Below are 23865 nucleotides of genomic sequence, written 5' to 3' on the forward strand. Positions count from 1 at the left end.
TCGCCCAATGTCAATGTTAAGCGTTGTAACACGTTTACCTTGAGCCACCTTACTCGTGGTTCCATCTTCCGCATCTTTCGTCGGTTCATCCTCATCCATACCAGCAGATACGACGGGCAGTGTTGCCTGCGCCATATGCTTCCTTCTTGAGGAAGCACCAAAGTTTGGCGTTGGTTTCAAGCTACCACGACCAGCTGCATCGGAGGAAGTCGCCGTTGCGGGTGTGGACAACATTTTGTCTTGTTTTACAAGCACGGGAGACGATAGTGGATCGGTAATATTCTCTACTTCCTCCTTGATGTCCCCATTAGTATCAACCATTTGTACGGGTGCTGCTACCACCGCGCTAGCACCGGGTCCTTCACCATCGGTGAGCGTCTTCAGTATGTCGTAATTGATTTTGCTCGATATTTTCTTCTCCTGGAGTATCATCTCAATAGCTTCGCGAGCTGACGATGATGGACCAATCATCTTCTTCCTTACCGTACGACGCTTCTTCTTTTCCGGCTTACACTCCTCCCGCTCCTTGGCCAACCGTTCCTCCTTCAGCTTCAGTTCCTTTAGATACTCTTCGTTCAGTTTCTCCCACTGGACGTTTTTCGTGTGTGCTTCCTCCTCCGTCATAATGTACCCATTGATCTCATCGTCATCCAAATCTTCTGTCAACAGTTCACCATTCCCCGCATCATCCTGTTGCTCGAAGGAAGTTTCTCCCCCATACCGATCGGTGTCATTGTTTGCGCAAATAGCTCTCAGATCTGGCCGCATACCCTCCGGTATGATTGGTTTATTTTTGTCCACCGTCTCTTTAGTTACAGCTTTTTCCTCCACCAAACACTCGCTTATCACGTCCATCGTGGACTCTTCGATAAATTGTCCCGTCTCCTGCAGTTCGTCAAAATCCGATTTCTTCAGCTTGCGCTTCTTGCCCGCACGTGAAATCATTTCACGATCAAGTGCAGCATCGATTTCCGCCTGCAGCTGATTAAATTCGGTCGTCTGTTCTTCCAGCTTCTGCAGACGCTCTTTGTCCCGTTTGCGGGCCGCCTTAAAGGCGGGCGGATCTTGTTCGGCTTCGAGATCGACTGCCATGAATTCGTCCACAGTTAGGGCACTGCTCGGTGTTTCACCGAACTCAAACAACCGTTTGCGCAGGGTAGACTCGTGGATCTTTACGATCCGCACGATGTCGTTCGGCGTGCGGCTGAAATCATGCATCCGGGCGGCTAGAAGTAGTGCTGCGCCGCACAACCCAGACGGCCGTCGGCCGGAGTGTATGGAATCCTTTTTCATACGCTGCACTAAGCGCTGTGCCGTCATTGATACTTCGTGAGTTTTCTCTTTAAATTCGAGCTTGTTGGCGTATCGCATGATGTAGATGCATGGATCTAAAGTAAAAACAGGAGTTAGAAAGAAAATCAGTAAGTTGTTTGAAAAATTTAATATGTGACTCGCGATCTTCATGTAGTCAAGGTCGTGATCAAGGCTATATACGAGGCGGATTGTAAGGAAACGATTTACTGCAGAAGGAAAAAGGAAGGTCCGTTATAAAAAGTGGCTTGAAGTATGCTGCTCAAGATAATAAAAACAAATGATAGTTACACGTCTGGTAAAATTAATGCTTTTTACTATACCATTATTGGAGGAAATTGTTTTATATGGCTTAAATGCATTCCAACTGGTAATATGGATTAAAATTGTTAGAAAGAAAGGGTAGAACAACGTAAGATAAATAATTCCGAGACAATTCAACTATTTAAATTTAAAAAAATACAGTTATCAAGAAAATGAAGCAAATCTATCGCTTCTTCAAACGCCAAACCCAAGACTTAAACTGGTTGCATGGGAAAAGTAAAAGTACAAGTGTTTGTGGCTAGCAAAGGAAAAAGCAAACACAAACATAATGGCGTTCCCGTGCACAACTAGTTCTCATGCAATGATGCACTTTTTCAGGCTTCGTTAAACCTGGGAGCTGCAAGTAGTTCCTGCTTTCAGTCGAGGTCCACTCAAGCAACCCTAGGAATGATCGTGAGTGGGGTATCGAGGTGGATACTCGTCGTACCATTCCAGCACTCCTCCGCCCGGTGGTGAAAACAGGAAATCACCATTGCATAATAAAGAAGATTTTATGCTAAAACTGCAAACCGAGACTCCACTTTTACTTCTACACTCAGTAGGAGGATTTTGCAACCCGCCAGCTTTTTTAAAGCCGATCTACTGTAGATTGTGATTTACATGGTGTGCAACGTGTTGTGTTCGATCAACCGTTGAACGTCAACATTTTCAACATTGCCAAATACGTTCTTCGTCCGGAACGACGTAGATCGTAGGCGCGGATCGAGTCAAAAACAGAATACGATTATAAAAATGTTGCGAAAAAACATTTCCTTCGCTATCACCCCAGGCCGAGGGAGGCAGCCGTAGCAGCTATTAATAACGAAAAAGATGTTTACATTCGCGTAAGGTCAGTCGTTTAATTTATTTCAAATTAAACCATCCATCCAACCGTTCATCCAAATTCAAACCACCGGAGACCGAACAGCAAAAAAAAAGGAAACGCTACTATCGATGGTACCGGATGGACGGATCTACTACTGGTACGCACGAATGAAAGGCGTCGAGGCGTGACAAACATCCGTGCACGATCGAACCTTTTCATGATCGTGACCCGTTCTGACGCATTACAATACTTTTCTCGTCGAGACCTTCGATTGTAAGAGCACGTACTCCACATCTTCGCCGAAAAAAGATGCACAGAGAACGAACGTGAAAGAGAGAAATCGCAAAGATCGTATGCAATTTAATGCAATCATGTTGCAACTACGGTGTGCAAATGCATCTCCATCATCATCATCATCATCATCATCGCCACATCAAGATCAAGTGGGATCAAGCGTGCCAGTATTGAAAACGGAAAATCGCCAACCACCTTTGCAGACACGACGATCGACCCTCGAAACAATCCCAACATCTTCAAACACCACGCGGTGGTTGCAAAGCAGGCGATGACGGTCGCCAGTTGTGTACAACATACGCTCAAGCGTCTGTGTGGTTGTCTGTGTGCACGCGGTTTGTTTTGGGTAGGGGATGCAAAAATACCCACGGTAAGCACCGGCAATGGTTGCTGTGTTGCTAATCGTTGGTAGCAGCACCACCAGTAACAACATCGAAGCGACTTCTCTCAGTTTGATTTCAGTGTCGAAGAGGAACGAACGTGATTGGAATGGTGGTGTCTACGTCAACAGTGCGAGAAGTGAGTAATCATCATTCGCGTGCTGCAACCGATCTTTAGCTGTAGTAGGCTGTAGTGCGAGCATTCGGAAAAAAAATATCTTCCGCTAGGAGCTTTTACAGAAAGTTTGGCGCGTTTCTTGTTTGCTAACATAACTAACTCCACTCAGGAAAAAAAAAGAAACCTTCCGGTGTGATGAGAATGATCAACAAAAGTGACAATGCGAGTCAAGTTCAATCAATGATGATAGTGAAGCTAACCTATTAGCGACTGGTTGTAAAATGATCGTGAGCCATATTTTCGTACGTACAACAATCATAGAACTTTCGATCGTTCCAACCTTTTATAGTAAATACATTTTTGTCGGAACAAACGGAAGAAACCATCTTAATAGTGCCACCACCACAAGCGCACACCTTCCTACAGTCAGACGGTCAGAAAAAGCAAACCCAACCTTGGGACCGTGGGCATCGAAGACCTTCAAAAACTGCGACACAAACACCCCCCCAGATGGTGCGCGCAGTAAAAGCTAGCGAAGCTTCAAAAACTTGCTACGAAAACTATAAGCAGCTGACCGTGAAATGGGTGGACATTGCCAAAAAGGCCCGCACAAACTTGCTTACCAACGCCACCGAAACCGGTAACCGGATAAGCGGGTAACAGAGTAGAAAAAAGTTCAAAAATCGCTTTTAGTCCACAACACATGGTAGGCCTCGTAGTAGCATATGGAGGTGACGGGTTTCGTTTTTCTCCACACGTTGCCACTCGTTTGAATGTGAAGAATGTAGCAAAAAAAAAATCTTAACATAAAACAAAACAAGAAGCTGATGGACCAGTTGTCAATTTTTTTCTGTGTGTGATGCTCAATGCCATATGGCAAAATACTGATCTGAACATTCAATATGGCAAGCTAAAACGCAAAGATCAACTCTTAAGCGCAAAACCAAAACAGCTTCCAACTGTGTCAACATTGCGGGTGATTGGCCACCGTGGCACGGATAAAATTCTAGCACACCCCACACAAGGTGGGGACAATTATGCCGGCAAACGAGGACATTCTTCGAGACGATTCTACCGGAGCCGTCGTGGATTAAAACGAGTTCTAGCCCAGTCCGTCTACACCAGCCCGTTTCCATAGCGACCCACCATAGCGCGTTGACCCCGCGCTGGTTTGCTTGTACAAAAAACCGAAAGGAATCGTATCGGTGACACTTATTAATTGACCGCGGAATGGTGCTAAGGAGAAAACGGCTTTTCATTTCATCTACAACGAAAAAATCATGTTGCACTCTTGATCTGTGAACGACACTACAGAGCAAAGGGAGAGTGCCCTTTTAATTGTGTGTATGTGCCACAACCGAACTTGTTACAAGGTATATCCCGTAACGGTACAGTGCTGAAAAAAGCTTAGTTTACCGTAAGCTAAAGTGGTAGTAAAAATGAATCACCAAGCACGGTTCGTCTGCAGTCGCTCTCGGAACAAAGAACTTCAACGACAAGCGACGAACCCTAGTCTCGCAGGCAAATTGTCTTTACACAAAAACACGATACTCGAAACGGCAGCGCAACGGTAGTTTTGCTCTACCCTCGGTTCAAGAATGCATTGCTTTCCTCAATATTCGGCAACCGGGCTCCGTTGAAGCGTCCTTCACTTGGCGTGAGTTGGTCGTTTTACCTTCTTTGTAACAAAAACTCACCAACGAGTGAGTAGAGTCTGTGTCTCAGACTCAATGAAGCGGCGAAAGAAAACAGCAAGCCTGAGCTTGTCCTTCTGACACCACCAGCGAGCAATTTGTGAACGTTGTTGCCTCTCTTTCTTTGGCCCCATCGAACGGCGTTTTTTTTTTTCTTTTCCATCAATTCAATTTTTTCATGAGATAATTTTCAACCTCAAATGGCTGCTGCGCTGCTGGACGGCCTTGGGAGATCGGAATGTCGAATCGGAGCTCGCTGGTTACGAGCGTCTTAACCTTGCCACGAGCAGTAGTCATGTCAAAGTCAAACATCGCGCAAGATAAAGGTCAGCTAGTAGTAGCTTGAAACGGGACCGATTTTTGGGGGATTGTTGTTATATTCGGCAAAGTGACAGACGCCGAAAAAAAAGGTGATCCTCAGCTGATCGTTAATAGACGGTCCCACCTCTCCGGTTGAGGTTGTTGACTGGCAATGCCAGTTAATCCTGTCCTGTAAAGCCTGTGGAAACCGAAATCGAGTAAAACAAAAAACCACTCAATGATTGATGGTAAGCGGTTCGGCATTGGGTGAAGTTGCTGCATTTCATGACAAGCAGCGGTGTGTGTACGTGTGTGTTTTTTTTAATTTACTTCACAATATTTCAACATAGTTAAATTTGGCCACCAGCTGTGTTGGAGAGCAGAGTACTTAAGATGGCAGATCGGGGAGAGATTTGCTTACCAAATCAAATACACAGCAATAGAAAAAAAAGACTTCTGTTTCTTAATGCCAACGTCACATTCGAATGCCGGCTCCTGAATGCTAATCGCCCAACCGGCAGTAACTTCCATTGACGCATTGCCTGGTTTAAACACGATTGTGCGGTCGTTACAACAAAAAGCAATCCATTGCCATTGTCTTACGCAATCGATTTCCGTGCCGATGCAACTTAACTACATACACACACACAAGAAAACCGCCATGCACGATTATACCAGACTGCTGCTACTAACGATCCCTTTTCTATGTGTATATGTAGGCTGCTAGCGGACCACCCTCTCCCGGGAGCGCATTATTGCAGATGCGTACGCAAAGCACATATTTTCATAACATTTTACGACTGGTACCGTGCATCGGTGAAGCCGGCGTACCATTGCATGGCAGAACTTGGGTAAGGAGACCCCTTCAGCCGTCATCGTTCAACACGAACACAGCGGCACAGGAGACACTTTTCCGCACCTGGAGTACTGGATGATGTTGAGGTCAATTCGTTTCAACGACATCTTTACCGAAACAAAACCACTCCCCATCGTGGTGGTTTACATCGCACATCATAAAACCCTTCTTTTTTTTACGGATTCGAACCTCCGACACTGGAATACAGTTAGAAATTCAATTGCGCAATGGCTGCACACGGGCGTGCAATTGTGTCGCACGCGTTTGCTGGATGTATGGCAAGTTGCATAATGCCCAACCATGGGTGGTGAGCATTAGACGAAAATTCCCTCCACGCTCGTTACTATATCAAATGTATGCCCGGCTTAGTACACACGGGACCCCCGCTATATCGCCGTTAAATCGATCGCGTAAACGTATGGCTATTAATCTTGCAACACACTTGCGCTCCCACTTGCACTGGTTCGTACTACACTGCGTACTGTACTCGCCGTACAGGACCGGTTTACTGTTGCATCGGTTGGGCTGGTGTGGTATGTTGACAGTAGTACCTTCTGGAAGGTGCTCTGGTATGTCTAGATGGTTGTTGCGTTTCCGGAAGCAGGAAGTAATGTACAGAGTAAGTACATACCGGCTTAACAGCATTTGAACATACACGATCGATGGATGTGAACGTTCATGAACTTTAATGTGAAGATGAACGACACAAATGGACTATCTGCGATCTAAAGCAACTGCGTTCTTGGGAAAGTTTGAAGTGTAGATTTGAGGCTATTTTAGTGTTACTTCAACATGTCAATGAAACCATGAACTCTATTGGTGATCATGTACAAATGTAACAACGTTTTAATAGAGAATAGACAAATTTTATTACATCTAAACAAAAATCTTAAAAACTAGTTAGAGCTGACTGAGTCTATTGCAACAGTCTGGAAACCCATGGGAGGCCGGCATAACCTAGCACGTCATTAGCGAAGCAGAGAGACACAAAATAGTTTAAGATCACCTGCTGTTGTACATAGCATAAAATTTGTGAAGACAATTTTCAACGAATCGGCGTAATTGTTTTTTTTTTTTTGTAAAATTAAATTTTGAAAAAACCTTCCTATCATAAGCTAAATCAATGCTAGAATTGGCTGCCTCTGATATTAAAAAAGTTAGCTTTTTCTAAGTGTAAAAAAGTTCGAACATTTTTTCAGGTTTTTTTTTTCTTGCACAATCATTTACGAACTTAGGGTTGAAAATAAAATTCCTATAGATAGTTCAGATGCCGATGAACAATCTACCAAATTTTGGAATAGTTATGCTTAGTAGAAGTATCGAAAGTAGCATTACAACAAAACGAGAGTGACAGAGTTCTTTAAGTATTGTCCGTATCTGTAGAAAGAGACAGAGAATCTTGGTTTTATTCCAATAGAATGGTCTGGCTGACAATATGGCGACGTGCCATCATACTCAATAATAAATAAGAATAGTCTGGCTGTGTTCCTGAGAGAGACTATGTACAACCCTATTTAACTATTTACTAGAGTAATCAGAAGTTATAACATTCGCCAATTTTTGACATGACGGGCCATTCAGGGCCTATGCAGTTTCTTTCGGGATAAATTAATTATATTCTAGCCAATTTTAAACTCTGTCCAAGATTAAGTGGAACATTGTCAATTAGAACTAAACTCTGTTGCATTGGCACACCTTTCATGATGAAGCTGATTATTATCAGGCATTTATTAGCCACTTATCAAGTGCAACAACCCATTAGCTAACTGTTTTGAACTCCTATAAAAGCCCCATTACACCGCTCACATTCTAGAGCGGTCGTCGCCAACCAATGCTTGGAATCTTCCTTGTGACCGAGTTGACGACCTGACATGGCTCTATGAAATGGATCGTGAGAAGTCATTCTCTCAACATAACCTGCCCAAAGAAAGCCTGTATTGGCGTGAAATCGTCCTACAACCTCTGCGGACTCGTCACATACGAGGGCAACAATTCTTCTAAGGATTCTTAAGTTTTAGACTTAAGTCCATGTATCAGAGGCGTATTAGTCCGTCATCATTTCAATGACATCTCCCAAAAATATACATTACGATGCTAGCTTTTTTTTTCGTTTATTTATAGAGGCTTTGAGTCTCTGAGACTACATACGCCTCTCCGATTACGATACTAATGGTAGCGCAATCTACTGCAAAAAAAATCGTAAAGCAAACTTGAAAATGAAACGACCGATAAGCAGTGGGGTTTTGATTTGCGTGTGTTGTCGCTGCCATAATCTCCAAGAGCAACGGTCACTATAGCTCGAGGTACTACGAGGTAGCCATCAAGTGAGTGAGTTCAAAACCCGAAACCTCGTATCTGCTTATCTTCCTGCGCCACGAAACATAATGCGCACCCCATATTAATCGGGCACAGAGAGAGAGGTCAACTTATCAGGGTGGCCACCCCCCACCAGGGATGGGAAAGCAAACAACAACAAGCAACTCGGCAAAGGAATCTCCCTTTTCCCACCCAGCCATCGTTCGTGTTCGCTAAGATGCCGTGTTAAACTTACGCGCCTTTTAACGACGATAAACTCGGGGGTTGTGGATTAAATTATTCGTAGCGTCCGTCAGGGAGTTGGTAGTTGAGAATTTGATCACAACAAACAGTGGATTTGTGCGTTTGTTGTGTAAATTTGAAGCAAACTCCTTGTACTGCTTGTAATAAATAGTGCAAACACTGCTGGCAGCAACATTATCATCCCGGGCCATGAGAACCAATTCATTATAAGCAATCGTTTAGCCTGATAGTGATAGTGACATTCGTCCATGGTGCACCCACCGCACACAAAAACAGGACACCACAGAACGGACCCTTCTGGTCTGGGCCGCGACAACTTATAAACAGGTCACAAATTGAGCTCCATTAGCGGCACTCCGTACCGCGCGACTGGCTGACACACAATTGTTCAGCTGCGTTTGTGTGTGCGGAGTGTATGTGTCTCTGCCTCTCGGCCATTACTTATTCATTGTCAGCTTGCAAATTTAGCTTTGGTTCCGATGTTTGGTGGCACAAGTGGCGCGGATAGGCGAAATGGGGACACACAGCAGCGAACACACAAACATGGTCGCGGGGAACTATTAAAGAGTGTACGATTGTTTTGGACGCAACGAGAGCAGTGGCGAGCAGTCCGTTGCCGGATCGGCTAGAGACACTTGCCTGGTGGCTTGGCTAGGCACAACGCTAAGGATAAACAGAGACCGCGTTCGAACTGCATTTGTTATTGTTTTGCTCGTTTGATTAACTTAAGTGCTGTCCGTGACAGGTGTTTTGGCACCTGTTGGTAACCGTCGCGAAGGGATCCTAATATGAGTGCGTCTTCGTATTCGGGAATATCGCCGTGATCGTGCGCAATAAGATCAAACCAATATTTTTAACAACTTTTTTTTTATACTTTTTTTTCTTGTTTTAGTTTCACCAAGTTTTAGCACACAAATCGAACTACTAAGCCAAGCCAACTGTCACTTTCTACAAAGGAATGTTATCTTGTGTAGTGTATGAAACTGCCCGCAATCCAAACAAATAGAACCTTTGGCACGAACGCACGCCATTCAATGATTCGACCGAATGAACGGATCACATGAGACAGGCGTGATAGTGGCGCGCTGGTACGAGAAATGTGCATTTTATACAGGCGATAAGCGCATCCATCCCACCAAATCATGTGTGTGTGTATGTGTAAGGTTGTAAGTGTTTCGATTGTTGAGGACACTCGTGCTGCTTAGCTCTGCTCATCGAAACTGCACTGTCACTGTGAATGAATTGTGAAGAAATTGACTAAACTTATTGTGCGCACCGTGTCCTGCTTTTTCGTACAAGGTTGTATCAAGATAGTGCACCCTCCCAAACATACGGCAAAGGGCACGAAACAAGCATTGCATTGCGGATGTGATGCACACAGCTGGGCGCGATTTACTGCAAATTAACTGTGGCACAGTACCGCGAAACTGTAAATGTGTTAGAGCACGCGTCGGTCTCAGTCACGAGCCGCTGTGTTGCGTCTACTGCACCCGCACACCATGGTGGACGTAGGGTTGGTACTGCCGCAGCAGGACGAGTCACTGGTCGATCATTTCGGTCGACAGGTGCTGCATTGGATCGTGGGCTACTCGACCGCCTGGTACGCAACGCTCAGCCACTGCGATTTGGTCGATAACTTCAAGAAAGTGGACTCCGGTGCAAAGATACTGCTGCAGGGTCTCGGTGTTAAGACGGGCCACATCGGAGACGACGACGACGACGACGACGACGAGGAGGAGGACTACGAAGAGTATAACGAAGCGGAAGAGCAAGGCCGCGGCGTAGGGAACGGTGGTCAGCAGCCTCAACGTCAGCCAGGTGTACGACAGCGACGTAGAACACGTCGGGCGGCTGCCCGGGGATTCGTCAATCGATACCATCCGCTGGTCGACTACGGGGAGCGGAACTTTGAGAACCTAATGCTGGCAGACCTGATGGAGAACTGCGAACAAGGAATTCCACGTAAGTCTCTGTCACCACTGGGCGAAAGTTGCGTCCTCAAAGGAACGTCTTTGTGTGTGCGCGAGAGTTTGACAATGGATAGAGAAAAGTTGTGTAATATATCCACGATGGAGCAATTTAACGAATGATATCGATCGAGTTCCTCCGTTGGCATCGTTCTGCAGCCATTTCCGTGGTAATAGAACCAATTTCCTAATACGATAATCATTAATATCGTATTATCTCGATCGCGATAATCATAAAGCTTTTGAAAGACTTCTCAAAAGTTTATGTGTTTTGATAACTTTTAGAGTGATTCTGGAACCATATGCCCTTCACATGTTTGCTCTTTAAATTGTTCGCGTGGAAAACATTCTGCAATATTTATCATGTTTATCCGCTAAAGGCCGCAGAACGAACCGCTTTATGGCCTTTTAACACTCATCGATTAATACCTTGTTTTGCTTTATCGATCAGATTAGAAAGAAGCACGTGTGTGAAAGAGTTCAGCCGGTGCATATTTTAAACCCGTCCAGCGACATTGTACGCGTCCCAGGCCCCATACATTATTCAATCGTGTGCGAACTGCGGTGCAGTGCCTCGTATCACTGTGCGAAAGGTCAAGGCTGTGTTCCACTTTTAATAGTTGTTGGTTTTGTTGTTGTATATTATCAAAGCCGCGCCTTGGGGTGAACAGTAGTAAAGCAGTTAAACTAGTTTTGTTAAATGTGGCCGACGGCAGTCACACATGTGGGCAGTCTCAATTTTGGGCATGTATGAATGGATTAGACATCTGTTTAAAAAAAAATCAAACCGCCTGTGGTCCGGACGCCAAGATAAAGGGGGTGATAGTGGTGGGAATCCACGAAACTGTAACAATTTACACCGCTACGAAAGATAATCAAAACAAAACACGAAATACACCGCAGTCAAAATGGTAACATACACACATAACCCATACGCTTGATTCCATTCCACATGACACACAATAAGAAGATGTAAACAAAATTTACACCGTCACGCTCTCTCGCTCACTCTATGAATCTCTCTCTCGCGTTTAACTGTTTCGATGTGTGTTATGTGAGCAACGAGCGCACCATCCGGAGAGGGCCAGATTCCACTCACACTACTGTAATTGTTGTGTTTACAGTTGGTGTTTTGCTAACTTTTTATCTACTGTTGACTCAAAAATTCTGATTTTTTTTTCCGTTTCCGATGTTTTGAAATTCCCTTCACTAAATCTAACCGATTAACCTAACATCTATTTTGTAATATTACAATACATTCTAAACGATGTAAACAATTTACAGCGCCTGCGCCCTCACACTCATCCATACCAAAGTGCATTTCGTTCGCTCTCGCTCTCAATAATGTACGCACTCTCTCTCTCTCGTTCTCTTTCTCTCTCTCTTTCGCACTACAACGCGTTATTGACGCGCAGCACCATTCAGCGGCCATTCGTAGATTGCTGGGGCGAGTGTTCGCTGGCTTGTATCGCCAAGAGCAAACGGGAAAAATTAAGATGGCTGTCCTGTGATGTAGAGTGCGTTTCGTAGCCCGCAGTGAGATGGAGTTGTGCGCTTTATAGACAACCTATCGAAAAGTTTCCCATTAATTTGTGGTGATACTGCTGGAAGAAAACTGAGTGTGTGTTTTAACGTGAAACCAGACTTGCGCTTGTACCAAGCGACGGACAAACACAAGTGTACTGCGAACGCAAGGAAAATATACGGGAGCGGTTGTACTATGTCCAATCTGTACGCCAAAATATCGCAACGCCCAATGAAGAGAAATGAGGAGCAAATTTTTTCCGTCTTTCCGTACCACAACAGTAAGCTGCTTTAATTCCGATACTTTTTTCGTTTGTGTAATCCGTTTCCTAATGTGGTGAACAAGCATTGAAAAATCAATTTTAATCCGGAGGGGGGCTATTACAGGAAGGAATCGAGGTTAGGATGTACATCGGATGATTTTCGCTTCCATTCCTAGAACTAAAGTTGAGCTCATTTGACAGCATCATATATGTGTATGTGTGTCTATGTCCTGCTTTGGTGGCATTTTCTATTCCACTCGCGTTTTTTGCTAGTCGTAGCAAGCGTTGCATTGTGACGTCACCATCATCATCATCGCCACCATCATGATGATGTAGTAGAATGCGCAAAAAAGGGCCAATATGAAATCGAGCTTGTGTCATTCTACGCCCCTTCTACCGAGAGACAACAGACAAAACACAAGTGCGTCACCCTTCGTTCCAGTGTGTCCCTTCTCCCCACCACTCTCTGGCGCGCATCGCTGCATAAATGTCTTGCAGCTTCGCCACCCTTTTCCACCATTCTTCAGTGTTTGCAAATTTTCTGCCCATTTCAACGAGGGGGGGGGGGGGGGGGAGTTAGTTCGTTCGGTGGTACTGAAATACTGATGTGCTTGCTTAATGTTCGTTGCAGTCGAGATGTTCAATGTGTTGGCCCCGTTCCATCAGAGCAGTGCTGCCGGTGCCGGTGTCGGTTCTGCTACCACTACGGGTGGCCAAAGAGTGCGAATAGAGAACATGCAAGTGACGCAACCCTGCAGTGGCCCTTCATCGCCAACGAATACAACCTTCGATCTCCTCAGATCCCCCACGATCTATGTGACTAATGGTTTTTTCGTAGACGACGCCGACCTCGGTGCAGGCAGCGGCGGATGCAGCAGCGTGATCTCCAGCACAACAGCAGCCGATACGGCGGACCCAAACTGGCAGGCGAACAAATCGACCGTACGCGAACGGAATGCCGCCATGTTCAACAATGATCTGATGGCCGACATCCGGTTCATCGTCGGTTCCGACGGTAAGTTTCTCCAGAGTGTTAGAGTGTTCCCTTCGCTTCCTAGGATGTTTGATTGCATAATCAATAATCCCGTTCTGTCTCATGTACGACGTCTCATTTATCAATTTACGTTCATTCTGCTTTCTCTATCGCACACAAACGCACAGAACAAGTGCAAACCATTCCAGCCCACAAGTATGTACTAGCGACGGGAAGTTCCGTTTTCTACGCCATGTTCTATGGTGGGTTGGCCGAAAACAAGCAGGAAATTAAGGTTCCGGATGTGGAGCCGGGTGCGTTCCTAACATTGTTAAAGTAAGTACCTTTCCTTTTCATCTCACATCGTTTTACCGTTAAGATTACTCACCATCATATGTGATTTAATCTGCCCCCGGTAGGTATCTGTACTGTGATGAGATACAGCTGGAAGCAGACAACGTACTGGCGACGCTGTACGTCGCAAAGAAGTACATCGTACCACATCTGGCACGGGCGTGCGTCAACTATCTGGAAACTAGTCTCACGGCGAAAAACGCCTGTCTGCTGTTGAGCCAGTCGCGCTTGTTCGAGGAACCGGAGCTGATGCAGCGCTGCTGGGAGGTGATCGATGCGCAGGTATGTTGTGATAGTACTATCACCACCAACAACAACACTACCACCACCACTACCACCACTTTCACCATCAGTAGTAGTAATAGTAGAACCCGTAGCAATAGTACTAGCAGTAGCTTATTGCGTCCTTTAGATAGAAGAAACGTGTCCACCTTGCGAGTTATGCTCGGTAACTATAGCAGCATTAGCATGCCCTCGTCGCCTACTAACCATGTAGCAGAACATCAACCTCTTCGTTCGCAGGGCGCGGAAACGCCCGACGATGAAGAAAGTTCCGGCTGTTCGTCTGCCTCGACGGCCATGTCTACTGCTAGCAATGATAGCGCAGCAGCTGCTGGTTGCGGTGACCCACTTGCCAGTACCGTTCCCTCCTCCCATGCTCCGTTATGCGGAAAATTGTTACTGTAGAGCGAAACACATGCTGCTGACAGCGATGTTGCATGTTCAAAAGATATCAAGCAACCATTCGCGCCTCTCTAGATGATTGGAGAAGCTAAATAACCTGTGCGTCTTTTCTATGGCAACATGCTACTAATAACACTTTAGTACTACAGCTGCTACGATCCCTCCAGAACATGGCGGTTGTGTTGTATATGGCATTATTAACGCTCATGTCTATTTTAATCTTTTTGTCTCAATGTGTAGTTCTTCTTCTTGGCTTAAAGACCTCCTCTAAGGTCATGCCTGCCATTGAAATGGCTTTCTAGAACCCCGGTCCTGCCGTTTGAAGACCGGCGTCGCTGTCGCCTACACCACCGGGCCGACCAATGTGTAGTTCTTAACCCCCAAAATCCATCCATCTTCTTTTTATTCATCTCCCTTGGTCATTCTGGTGTTCTTTTTCTCTGATTCTTCTTTTATTTCTTGAACATCATCCAGATTACATGAATGCTATGAAAACTGCTCATGCGTTTTTCAACGGCTCAACGAAAAAAAATAATTCTCGCTCAAAAGGTATATTTTACCGAAATCAATGACTTGTCTTGTACCGTAGTAAATACAATCGGAAATCAAGTACAATTTTTAAATCGTTTTTTTTTATCAAAGTAGAAATGCTCTGATAGAAAGCTCAGCTGCTTCGTAGAAATGAAGCTCAGTTTTTTAAAGATATAAATAATGTAGCAAATAATGAAAATAGATTTAATTCCCCTCTTTTTCCACGACAACTTCGATTTTCCGACAATTTTCCATGACAACCGCTGTAATTCACCGCCTCCAATATTTTAATCCGTATGATCACACCAATCCTTTGATGTTACACCCGATATCTATCGAGCATGCTTCTTATCAGGTGCTTTATTATATTGATTTCACATGAGCAACTCTACGAGAACAATGAAAAAAACTGCAATATTTTTAGTTGTTAGATTTGAACCTTTTTTTCTTTGTTGATGCAATGTAGCGAGAATAGTTAGAAACCAAGGACATCAGGGTCTTATCTCCTTCAGTCCATTCCGCGGACAGATTAAATGTTTGTTGCGCTTTTGATGGGGGAACGGATGAATATGTAACTATCATCCACACTGCGGAATAGTGGGATTGGATTTCCTTATAATTTTGTATTATTTTCTATTATTCTCTGTATCTGAATGTGTGTCTGTGGTTGTGAATCGTTTATGTATACTACTGTTGTGGTCTGTGTGTATGTGGTGTGTGGAGTATCTCAGTGTACGTACGCGTAACACTATAATAACGTTTATCCATCTCTGTGTAACATATCAAATTAGAGCTAAGATGATAGGGAGCAGTCAAGCAAAGAAGGGAAGGTGTTTAGGTATTTTTAAAATAGGCTGGCCTACTAGATGAGCAGTGTTAAGCATAGCTAAAGGCCAGGATCAAGAAACGATAACAGCGCCAACAGATCAAACGTAGCAACAGCTGAACACACAATAATCGAATTTGAAGTTATCCATGTGTACTTCGATGTTGTTTCCCTAGTAACCACCGTGATTGTAAAAAAAAAGGTCAATCAAATTACACTACACTCAGCGACAAGAATAATTAAAGAACAGAAGAATGTCTGTGTGTAACAAGATTTTATCCTAGGGTTGTCCTATTTTATACAGAAAAAATGAAATGAAACGATTGAAAAACAAAACAAATAACAACCAAAAATATTGCAGTTTCAATTATCCTTTGTTTAGCGGTACGATGGGGGAAGTATCTTTTTCCGTACGTGATTTTCCCGGGAAAGCAATCCAACTCCTCTTTGTTGGTAATGGTTTGCATACACTGTCCATTCCGTCTTCACATTAACGATAGTACAGATCGTCCAAAATTGCACTGTAACAATTCCCTTTACTCATGGACTCCTCATATCCAGCGGCGTGGAACCTGGACAAATTCGCCCTGTAAAAACGCTTTCTTCGTCTCCTCCTTCTCTTCAAATAGTCCCTCTCCCTGCCATATCAATCCAACGCGCGCACACCCAAACACACACGTTTTCCTTCTTTTATTTTCTCCATTCTCACTCCGTAGGCGGAAATGGCCATCAAGTCGGAAGGCTTTGTCGACATCGATCTGAAAACATTCGAAACAATCCTTGCGCGCGAAACACTCAACTGCAAGGAGATACATCTGTTCGAGGCGGCCCTCAGCTGGGCGCATGCTGCTTGTACCAAGATGGACATCGAACCGACCTCATCCAACAAGCGGCAACTACTCGGCCAAGCCCTGTACCTGATACGCATCCCGACAATGACGTTGGAAGAGTTCGCAAACCGTGTCGCCCAGCTCGGCATACTCACCAACCAGGAGACAATCGACATTTTCCTCAACTTTACCGCCAAAAACAAGCCGAAGTTAACGTTCCCGGTAAAGGCAAGGTCCGGACTAAAAACACAGGTGTGCCATCGCTTTGCGTCCTGTGCGTACCGTAGCAACCAGTGGCGCTATCGGGGTCGTTGCGATTCGATACAGTTTTCCGTCGATAAGCGCATCTTTATCGTAGGCTTTGGGTTGTACGGATCGTCAACCGGAGCGGCCGATTACGATGTGAAGATCGAGCTGAAACGGTTGGGCCGTGTGCTGGCGGAAAACAGTACCAAATTCTTCTCGGACGGATCGAGCAACACGTTCCAGGTGTTTTTCGAAACGCCGATACAGATCGAACCGGAATGTTTCTACACTGCATCGGTTGTGCTGGACGGAACGGAGCTAAGTTTCTTCGGGCAGGAAGGTATGAGTGAGGTGAGTGTCGGTACGGTCACATTCCAGTTTCAGTGCTCGTCCGAGAGTACCAACGGTACGGGCGTGCAAGGTGGTCAGATTCCGGAATTGATCTTTTACGGCCCGATGGGTATAAGCCAGCAGAATGCCATCATGTCTGCTAGTGCTAGTAATAATACGATCAACAACAATCACAAGTCCGCTGGGGGAGGACACTCACCCGGTAAGGAAAGTATAGCCGGTAGCAAACAGACGAGTAATACCGCTGGAAGTGGCAACAACGTTCCACCTGCAACAACGACATCATCCACTTCCAGCTCGGCACATGGAAGCGGACTACAGCTGATGGGTGCCAGTAGCAGTTCCTCGTCGGCAAATGCCAGCAGTGATCGATCGCATCCTACTGCTGCTCCGTATGGAAATACGAGCGGCGATAATCAAGGTGCCACAACAGCAGCACGCAGCACGAGTGGTTTCGTTGGATTGGTGGAATGGCTACAACAACCAAACTTTGCAGGCGGTATTTCTGCGGGTCAACAACAGTTGCTAGCAGCCGACAATGGTGAACCATCAGAATGAATGATGAGTTAGAATGTGCAATAAAGCAACAAATTTAATCAACAAGCTATTATGTACACACACACTGGATGGTAGATCAGCTTTGATATGCAATCCTCACAAACCAAACGCACACAACGTAGCAAGCAGCAATTTCATTCGGTTTTGCTTTAGGCGCGATCATATGATCATCTACTACAATTCATTAGTTAGTAGAACAGGAAAAACACAGAAATATTTTTACTCTCTGTAGTAGTGTGAAATTCTTCTAGAGCTTTCTTCTTAGGTCTTCCGAACTATTATTGCTCCCCTTAATGCGTTCATCTTTGGCAAATTTATTACTCTTTTCGATACAAACTGAGTAGATGAAATGTATTAGCATTAGAATGGAAGGGTCATCCCCTCTTTAGATCTACAGCGTTCGACGCTTCCTTTACTTATGACTGAGTTTTTTTTTTGTCTTTAATTAGATATTTAGAGCGTTGTTTGCGCTAGATCGATCATCAAGAAAAGAAAAAATACTTCAGCCAGCATCGCAGAATCGTATCGCAAAACTCATAGTTTCCGATAGTGGATTTCCACACACAACACTACAACAAATGGTAGGCAAACCACAACATACAACAGTTCGCCAGCTATCCAACACGAAGGAGAAATGAAGCAGTGAGTGTATATGGACACAACCAGGATGTGTGAACAAAGAAAACGGTTTCCTTTTTAGCATGTAAGAGATCAGATAGAGAATAAGGCGTGGCAGAAACAGGAAATAGCATTACATCGTATTGTCGTCGGCAGCATCCTCTTTAGCAGGGCACAAACACACACAACCCTTAGCAAAAAAAAACTCTTCATTGAAATAGTGAAAAACCACTCGACTGCTTTTGTTTTAAAGTACGAGGCAAAGCCTCACCACCAAACAGATGAATCAAAACAAATTTTGTTAAATTTGGATACCTTTGGTCTAACTATTTCTTTTTAGTTTGAAGGATCAAGTTTCATTACAACCTACACCGCACGTTTTACCACTTTGTTGACGGTTTGTCACGTTCCTTGCTATAATTTGAAGCCGTGGGACGACATTGTTCGCCGTCTGCAATACCTTAAGTGAAGGCCAGCGGTGCATAGCGAGGGATGTTGGAACAAAAAGATGAATATCTTGTACCCGCGATGTGTGTGTGGACCTTTCACAGTCACGACATTACTAAAATGCGTATTATACACACATACATATATATTTGAAATTTGAACTGAAAGCTGAATAAATTATAGTAGATGCATATTAAATAACGACCGGTGATTTAGAACTTCTGTTCAAAGAGATTGTTATTTTCTGCAAAAAACCCGACTACAACCTACAACAGTCAGTCCTCCATACGGGGGAACGATAAGTCAAAATGATGCGTCTTAGTCCACCAGGTTTAAAGTCGTACAAAACTTCTCCAATGGTAGGTCAAAAGTGAGCGTCAACAACCGCATAAATGTTGAGATTAGTGATGAGAACTCCGGTGAATAAAAACTGGAATCACCTAAGGAAAAACTCCGGTGTGCACTGCGGAATCAACTAAAGGTTACTCAGAATTGGTTCGGAATCAGCTGCGGATTGCACCGGTGTCTGCTGGGGGATTAATATTCGGTTTCATGACCGAAATTGAAATTGCTTTCAACTCTGGAGTAATTTCTGTGTCGTTTCCATATTCTCTCTAACACAAAAAAGTATTTGTTCCGTAATACGGGATGGGAATATACCCGTTTCGTTCATTTGACTCATAATGACTCCGGACTACCTATTCTGTCCATATAGACAGAGGAAGCGTAGTAGTAGGAGCATCTGATAGGCAAGTATCACTGTTTTATAGCATGTAGCCGAATATTCAGTCATTGCTAGTGGGGATCCGAAGGCAGTAACAAGTAAAATTCAATTTTTATTTCAAAGAAATAATAAGCTCCTCTGAGCACGATCTCGAACCATTCTAAGTAATTTAAAATGCAAAAACTAATGCTTGTACTACTCACCGATTGATGGAATATTCAGACAAAGCGATTGGGAAAGTTTGAGGTATGTTCTTCCAAGCTCATAGCAACAAATCTGCAGTACATCGCTAATGTCGATCAGTAAATCTACAACGAAATATAGACCAAAAAAAGCCATCCTCAGCATCCCGCACAGCCAATCGTTGCGATGCTCACTTACGAGACGTTCCCTCCGTCCGGCACGTAATGTAAACACACGCCGCATAGATGTGAGTATTGCGCCGACCACGGGTCAGGTTGCGGATGAGGGCCATCTTGAAAAAGTTGCAGGCCGTTTCGATGCAATGGTTGTTCAATCGCAGCTGGCTGCACAGATGCGTAATACCATGGCGAGCTTTCCGTAGTGTAACCTCGCGCGATTCCGTCCCAGTAGCGACGTGAAACTTGCCGTACGCCGTGGCACCTCCGCGTGAATCGGATGCTACGAACTGACCGACGGCACTGGCCGCTCCGTGAGCATTCTCCTCGAACTGGATCTCCGATACGATGATGTTGTCTTCCAGCACCGATCCACAGTTCGTACACACCGCATCGCCCCGTGCATTGTCGACCTCGATGTCGGCACTTCCACAGTTGTTACACTTTCGCCCGGACGACATTTTATCGGCGCTTTCACAAGCAGCCGCAAGTAACTGGCTTTCACGATTATATTGTTTTCTTATTCACTAAATATTTCATTCACTATACAAGAGGAAAGATGTCCAGCAATCATCTAAAGCAAAAACACGATAGCCATGCATCTGTCATTGTATATTGGAGCACACGGCAAGGGAAGAGGCTGGAACGCAAGGGTGCAAATAAAGTAGCTCCTGTAAACAAACAGCTGTCATCTGCTGTACTTTGAGTTGACCGTTACTTGCCTTGATCGGTTTATGCATTACATCACCGTACAGTGTTGCATTTACCACGCCAAAAATTTACAACGATTGCAGTGAATACCTTTAAATACGATGTTTAAAATCAAAAGCACATTCAATGCAACCGAAAGCCACTTCGACGGCTAAATTTTAATCGTTTGCACACATCCAGCTTTGTGGATTTGCAACTGTTGTGCCAAGAATTCCTTTTGACTTTTTTTCGCAACAGTCATCCATCAACATCCAACAAAACACGACTATTTAGAGGTGGAAAATGTGTGTTTACTTGATCAAACCCGGTTTTACACAGATGTAATAAGATACAATAATTCCATTAATGTACTTTCAATTTGAAAGAAGCAACCGTCACTAGGATAGAAAGATGACGCCGACCAGCGTTCTCTGCTCCTCTTACATTTTCTCTCCTTTCTCCATCGACCGTATTTTGAGTTATTATGTAGTAAAATTGATTAAAAATATTTTACGGGCTGATCTTCAAATGTTGCCGGCTGTCTCCGCACACACTTTAAATCTTATTGAATGCAGCGATATCCACGCTTTGCACATAATCCTCAATCTTCTCGATCTCCTCCTGCAGCCAGTCGACGGAAATCTTATCATCCTCAATCACACACGACATCTGCAGCTTGTGGATGCCGTACGCCAACGGTACCAGCTTGGCCGCACCGAGGAGCAGTCCATCGGCGCTGATTTTACGCACCTCCTGTTCCATCAGCTTCATGTCGGTCTCGTCGTCCCACGGTTTGATATCGAGGATCACGTTCGATTTCGCAATCAGGGCCGGTTTCTTCGACTTTTTCGCCGCGTACTCAGCCAAACGCTTTTCGCGCAACTCGGCGGCCGCCTGGTCCTCGCCTTCATCCTCCGAACCGAACAAATCCACATCATCATCGTCGTCGTCTTCCGCTTCGACCTTCTTGGCAGGGGCGGCGGCGGCAGGTTTCGGGGCGGCAGGCTTGGCGGCAGCTGGTTTAACGCCGCTGCCCGACTCGAGCGTTCGGACACGTTCGTGCAAATCGATGACCAGATTGTTCAGTCCGTCAATAATCGAGCGAAGCTTTTCGTTTTCCTTCTCCACCGAGGACAAACGATCCAGCAACTCGGCTCCGGGGCTAGCTGCCAATGCGGCAATACCATCCATCTGAACCGATGAGTGAGGGGAAGATCAAAAAGAGGGAGTTGATTTTTATTGCTGAATGAATGCCACGAGCTGTACCGCGCACTTACCCGCTCGAGGGAATTCTTGATGTGTTGCCTGGCTTTCGAAATTTCCGATGCCAAAGTGCACTGAGATGGAAAGGAGTTGATCTGCAAAACAATAAGAAAATCGTAATGAGTAAAAGAGCTTCCAAGGTGCGCCAGCAAATGAACCAAGCGTGAAAATAAAACGAGGGTGCTGAAAAACAAACAGTTATAGTGCTTGCTATGTACTAAATAAGTAAAAAAAATAGACAAATTTTTTCACAGACGGGTCTCCTGACGAGGAGGTTCCAATAAGTGGTATCCGAGTTGTCTTAACCCACAAATACCTGTGAATTGTATAGATACACTCGAAAGCCGGAAGATTAAAAGCAATCCTTTGCCAATCTCCGAATCAAAGGATCGTGTGAATGGACACCGGAAAATATCATATTTACAAAGAAAAACCAAACGGTAAGAAGACTCAACTAACAAACCAAAGATAAAGAAAAGTAGACGTCCATAGGGAAACGAATGAAACAAGCATACAAAATAGAACCAAAAGCTCAACTGGCTAGCCACAAAAAGAACCAAAAAACGCAACCAGCACACACGCACAACTCGACAGGGCATATAGTATGACACGCCAGGACCACCTTGTTCAGTTCCTCCGTTATGTTGTCGCACAGCTTGTGGGCCAAGTTCTCCTTCTCCTTCAGATTTTTGGCATTCTGCTGCTCTTGATACTTGTTATCGTTTTCCGTCGATGTATCTTCCTGTCCCTTGGATTTCTTGGACTTTTTAGATTTTTTCTTTCCCGATTCCTTAGGTGCCTCGGTTTGCTCAAGGACAGGGGATTGCTGTGCTTTAGAATCGGTTGATGTATCAGCTGCCGTTGCTACGGTACTATTGTTAATCGACTTTTCGGAAGACTCAGTATCAGTCGGTGTACTATCTTTCTTGCCCTTGTTTCTCTTCTTTTTGTCCTTCTTAGCCTTCGGTGCATCGGCAGCCGGCGGTGACGGTGGTGAAGAAGCTTCTACTGATGCGTCGTCCACCTTTTTTGTCTGCCCTTGTTGCTGCTGTCGCGAAGCTGCTGCTGCTGGTTGTTGTTGAGTAGCAACAGCGTTTCCTTTTTTTGGTGGATCTATTTTCGGCCCGGCTGGCAGCACTCCATCCTGCGACTCCATCTTCCCCGCAACGGAAAGCTTGCATATAATTATGTTCGGGGGGAGGGTTAGTGTAAAATATTGAACAAGAACAAGAATATTGGTTCGCCTCGTAACGCGACCACAGCTTCGGTTACCCGTGTACCGGATGGAGTACAACTCTTCAGCAACTAGCACGTTTAGCAAAACAGAACAGAAATAACTCCCGTATGCACGGTGAGCAGTTAACTTACCTTGGCCATGTACTCGTAGTACGTTTTCTCAGCTGCGCTCATCGTCGATTTGTCCTGCCATACTTTCTCATGTGCCATTGCTGCAGCAGCCATTTTGCGCTTTTATTAATAGTCTCTGCAGGGAAAGAAGTCACAATTTAGAATGGTTGCTTCGTCGAAATATAAAACCGATAATGGTACCAAAAGAATAAGATTCACTCAGCAGCCCCCCACTTCCACGAGGGCATTTCTGACCTCTGTGGTTGGCCACCGTGGTAACAACGTGAACAGTTTGTGCAACATTTCCTTGTATGCGCCCTTAGCTAGCACGGTCCCGCTTTCTAACCACACATTCGCCCACACATGGATTAAAATGCCGCAATAGTGCCAGAATGCAGTCGATTTCAGTTATCTTACCTTGTTACGGTGCTAGGAAGAGGGTCTTATTCACAATAGCGAACAAGAATCACTGCAACGACTATAGTGCAAAGCGCAAAAAGGGAAAAATCAATAAGTTCCACACCGAAGGAGAGTGCCGGAGCTCGATTTTTTTGGATTTCGACACGCGTTATTTTTGCTGACAGGCTCGCGGGCCTCTTGTCATAGTGACATTTGATTGTTCGATGGAGGCTTCTCGATTATTCGTGCTGTGTGTTTTTCTGTTCAATA

At 44.8% G+C, this 23865-nt stretch overlaps 5 protein-coding genes across 6 annotated transcripts in view; 2 read left to right on the forward strand and 3 right to left on the reverse strand.

Annotated features, from left to right (window-relative positions):
• LOC126557323 (transcription factor IIIB 90 kDa subunit) overlaps positions 1 to 20377 on the reverse strand; it is a 525788-nt gene extending 505411 nt beyond the window's left edge. The window contains exons 1-3 of the mRNA XM_050213043.1: positions 19919 to 20377; positions 19741 to 19845; positions 39 to 1388 (exon numbers count right to left, since the gene is read on the reverse strand). Coding sequence (XP_050069000.1) covers positions 39 to 1388; positions 19741 to 19845; positions 19919 to 20357 — 1894 coding nt within the window. The 5' untranslated portion in view covers positions 20358 to 20377. The remainder of the gene's footprint in view (positions 1 to 38; positions 1389 to 19740; positions 19846 to 19918) is intronic.
• The window catches only part of LOC126565732 (uncharacterized), a 578093-nt gene that overhangs the window by 553427 nt on the left and 801 nt on the right, over positions 1 to 23865 (forward strand). The gene's annotated exons all lie outside the window — the stretch shown is intronic.
• The window catches only part of LOC126556635 (tyrosine-protein phosphatase 10D), a 240056-nt gene that overhangs the window by 26485 nt on the left and 189706 nt on the right, over positions 1 to 23865 (reverse strand). The gene's annotated exons all lie outside the window — the stretch shown is intronic.
• On the forward strand, positions 10138 to 17748 carry LOC126557108 (BTB/POZ domain-containing protein 6-B). The gene is made up of 5 exons (XM_050212771.1): positions 10138 to 10603; positions 13027 to 13410; positions 13557 to 13704; positions 13788 to 14004; positions 16480 to 17748. Exons 1-5 carry the CDS (start codon positions 10141 to 10143, stop codon positions 17746 to 17748), a joined length of 2481 nt encoding a protein of 826 aa, XP_050068728.1. The 5' UTR covers positions 10138 to 10140.
• LOC126558786 (probable elongation factor 1-delta) lies at positions 21134 to 23802 on the reverse strand. Of its 2 annotated transcripts, XM_050214854.1 has the most exons (5): positions 23614 to 23802; positions 23218 to 23332; positions 22472 to 23023; positions 21864 to 21944; positions 21134 to 21777 (listed from the first exon to the last, which is right to left on the reverse strand). In XM_050214854.1, the coding sequence occupies exons 2-5, from the start codon at positions 23308 to 23310 to the stop codon at positions 21142 to 21144; spliced, it is 1362 nt and encodes a 453-aa protein (XP_050070811.1). In that variant the 5' UTR covers positions 23311 to 23332; positions 23614 to 23802; the 3' UTR covers positions 21134 to 21141. The 2 variants fall into 2 exon arrangements, with proteins under 2 accessions (XP_050070811.1, XP_050070810.1); XM_050214853.1 differs by lacking the exon at positions 22472 to 23023 and having other exon boundaries at positions 23614 to 23793.

This window comes from Anopheles maculipalpis, chromosome 2RL, assembly GCF_943734695.1.
Source record: "Anopheles maculipalpis chromosome 2RL, idAnoMacuDA_375_x, whole genome shotgun sequence".
NCBI lineage: Eukaryota > Metazoa > Arthropoda > Insecta > Diptera > Culicidae > Anopheles > Anopheles maculipalpis.